This window comes from Chrysochloris asiatica, unplaced genomic scaffold, assembly GCF_000296735.1.
Source record: "Chrysochloris asiatica unplaced genomic scaffold, ChrAsi1.0 scaffold00067, whole genome shotgun sequence".
Taxonomy (NCBI): Eukaryota; Metazoa; Chordata; class Mammalia; order Afrosoricida; family Chrysochloridae; genus Chrysochloris; species Chrysochloris asiatica.
This window is the reverse complement of record NW_006408585.1, coordinates 5,364,748-5,368,053: the sequence shown is the minus strand read 5'-3', so window position 1 is coordinate 5,368,053 and position 3,306 is coordinate 5,364,748. Positions and strand designations below refer to the sequence as shown.

Sequence of the window (3,306 nt, the reverse complement as noted above, 5' to 3'; positions counted from 1 at the left end):
TTTTTTTTTTTTTTTTTTTTTTACTATTTATGCTTCTTTATACAGATTTTTTAAATAATAAGTTCCACTCTTCTCTTTCTGGTCTTATTAGAGAGTGGGAATACTGGCTGGCCAGTCAAGTCTCAGGAAAATCGCACAGCTGTTCCGAAAAAAAGCCCCATTCATAAGATGCCTGCTGTCTACAACTGCAGTGTTGGAGAAAGGCAGACAGTTTTATAAAGAGCTTCTTTTCTTTAAAGAGGAAAAGAAAATATACGGTGTTTATGGAAAAGAGAACTAAACCCTTTTAGTGGCCATGTCTGCAATGGAAGTGGGAAAGGCCATAAATATGCACAAGCAATTGGGCCTTTAGGGATGGTTCCGACTAGCTGTGCTGCCCATGGTGGAAAATCTAGCTAGTTGAGCAAGATCAACCAGTGAGCCTGATTTTTGCTATCTTATGACATATTTGATTTATATTAATTAATGGTACTCACTCTCTCTTTTCGTTTCTCTCTCTCTCAGTTCATGACCAAAAACCCCACTATGCGCTTGGGCAGCTTGACTCAGGGAGGTGAGCATGCCATCTTGAGACATCCTTTCTTTAAGGAAATTGATTGGACCCAGCTGAACCAGCGTCAGATAGAACCACCTTTCAGACCCAGAATCGTAAGTGCCCATTTCTATTATAATTGAACCAACTTTCCTCATTCTTTAAAGCTCAACCTGCTACTTGTCAGGTAGACTCACACTGGAGGAGCTGGGCTCCTGCCCTACAAGGCAACATTTCTCAAGTGCCAAGGTTACTTCTGAGTTTTCACCTCTCATTGTCCTGGCCCCATCCTTCCTTAACCTAAGTAGAAATCTCCCAGATTTCTGAGGGGCCTGAACCTTGCCAGGTTTCTCCAGATGAATTTAACTCATTGAAAAATTCCTTGTTCCTAACCGAATTTCCCTTAACCCCTCAATCAGAGTGCTTTTTGTGCCTTTCCAAGATCCCCAAGAAAGTAAAGATGTGAAATATTCCCCACTTTACTGGACCCAAGCCTCTTGGCTCAGCCCACATCTGTAATGGCCACAGCAGACCAAGTCTGTTTATCTAGAGGTACCCTGAGTGGAGTGATGTTTCTGAGTTAGGTCCAGCTCACAGTCTAGAAACTGAGCTCTTGTTCATCCTTGAGTCACATGCCCTACACAGTGGGTAAGGTAGATAGGCAGAGCCGTTTACTAGATGGAGCGCTATGAAGAGGAATAATACAAAGGCAAAGAAAGAGGTCTCACGGACTCTAACCAGAAAAGTGCCAGTCTAACACTGATAGAAATGATCTAAAGATGTCACCTATACTGCTTCTCCAAACAGAATCAGTAACCAATTGCATCAAATTGACTCCAATTCATGGTAACTTCAGTGTAGCAAGGTAAACTCAGGCTTCAGGGTTTTCAATGGCTAGGTTTTCAGAACAAGCTCATCAGGCCATCAGCTAGCTGCATGCTGGAGAGGGGTCCCCAGCTGGTGCAAATGGTTTACACTCATTGAAATGCCACTGGCTGGACTCAAACTACTTCAGAGAGCATTAACCATTTGTGCCACCCAGCATGCAGCTAGCTTCATCTATAGCAGCCTGCTAGGCCAGGGGACACCACGCAACCAGAGGTCATGCATTTCCTTTAATGGGCATCCCCCAGAAGTTCCTGAGTTTAGGGAGCACTCTGCTTTCAGAGATCAGATCCTGTTGTGGGCACTGCTCAGCTGTCCCAGCAGAGCAGCCTGCATCTGACCAGTGAGAAAACAGAGGCAATTGCCCCCTAAGCCCTGCATTTCTCGATGCTTCTCAGAAAAAAAATCTTTCCAAGCAAACAATAAGTAGGGAAAGTGTGAATAGATTCAATCTCTATTAAGAAATGTGAACTTAGGGGCCCCTCAGTAAGGAGTGGGTGGGAGCATTGGTGACTGAAGACTAGTGAGTGCCCAGCTGGTTCCGGTGACTAATTCCTGACCTCCCAGGCTGAGGCTGGCCTGTTCAGCAAGATTTTCCTGGGCTTAGTGAATTGGGAGTTACCAAATGCTATAATAATACACAATGCAATAGAATTGCTAAGAAGTACTGTTTAATCATCATTATTCTAACTGTTACTGCTAATGGTGGAATTACAGAACAGTTCTCTGAAGTCAGTGGAATGGGCTCAAGCCACTGAAAATAAGTCTCAGGTATATAAAATCTGACCTTTTTTCCCTTTTTGACAGAAATCTCGAGAAGATGTCAGCAATTTCGACCCCGACTTCATAAAGGAAGAGCCAATTTTAACCCCAATTGATGAGGGGCATCTTCCCATGATTAACCAGGATGAATTTAGAAACTTTTCCTTTGTCTCTCCAGAATTGCAACCATACTCTTAATGGGGAATGAGAAAGATGATATAAGAATCAAAAGAGAATCAAGATTTTCCAAGAATGTCCTTGTAGGGACTCCCCAGCATCGGTCTTAGAACAAAAACCAAACCTTCAAGAAACAGGTTGAGAATTCTGCAAAGGACAGAGCTTCAAGTGATCAACTCTTTCAAGTTCTAAGGAGCCCATGGTTCCGAAAATAATTGAAAATGAAGTGAGATTTCAAGAAGGGTTTTGCTCAACCTATATGTTCCCAATGGCTATTTTGGGCTTGAGAAAGTAACAAGAGCCAAAAGGAGAAAAAGTATGAAGAATAAACTCGATCTTAAAAATTCTGAGCCAAACAACAATAAATAAAATTTGGAAGGGAAAAAATAATTCTGAGCTTTTTATGTCAAGACGTAGATCAAGACTTTGTATGGACCGCTTTGCGTTCTTCTTGGAACAAACAAGTCTCTTAAATGCTCGTGAAGAATTTAAAGATAGTTTGAAAGGAATGAATGGCTTTCCAAATAGAATGATTTACTCTGAAGAAACAACAAAAAAATGGCATCAAGTAAAACTCACAACTTAAAGCCCAGTTTCAAAAAAACTTACAGAAGTACCAACACAACTAGTATTGCTTACTCTTACCTTCAATTACTAGCTATTTATTGGGTGCCCAGTGAAACGGTGCCAGCATACCCAATTGCATAAACAACAGATTTGTGTGAATGGAGCTGTATTCTAGAATCCATTAATTTACCTGGATATTGTTTGCATTCTGTGAAATGCCTTTCCACGTTGCATACGTGATACTTCCTTGTCTGCACAGAACTCTTTTTCACAGAAGAAATCTCCTCCCAAAGCAACTGTCCGTGTGATCAGCAGACAAAAACCAGAGGTGCCTGCAACCTGCTGACCTATGGGAGCTTATCATGGGACCACGTATCGATATT

At 41.8% G+C, this 3,306-nt stretch overlaps 1 protein-coding gene across 1 annotated transcript in view; it reads left to right on the top strand.

Moving 5' to 3' along the window:
- The window catches only part of PRKCH (protein kinase C, eta), a 376,249-nt gene extending 373,872 nt beyond the window's left edge, over nt 1–2,377 (top strand). Inside the window, exons 12-13 of the mRNA XM_006864635.1 lie at nt 505–648; nt 2,225–2,377. Coding sequence (XP_006864697.1) covers nt 505–648; nt 2,225–2,377 — 297 coding nt within the window. The remainder of the gene's footprint in view (nt 1–504; nt 649–2,224) is intronic.
- The last annotated feature ends 929 nt before the right edge of the window (nt 2,378–3,306 follow it).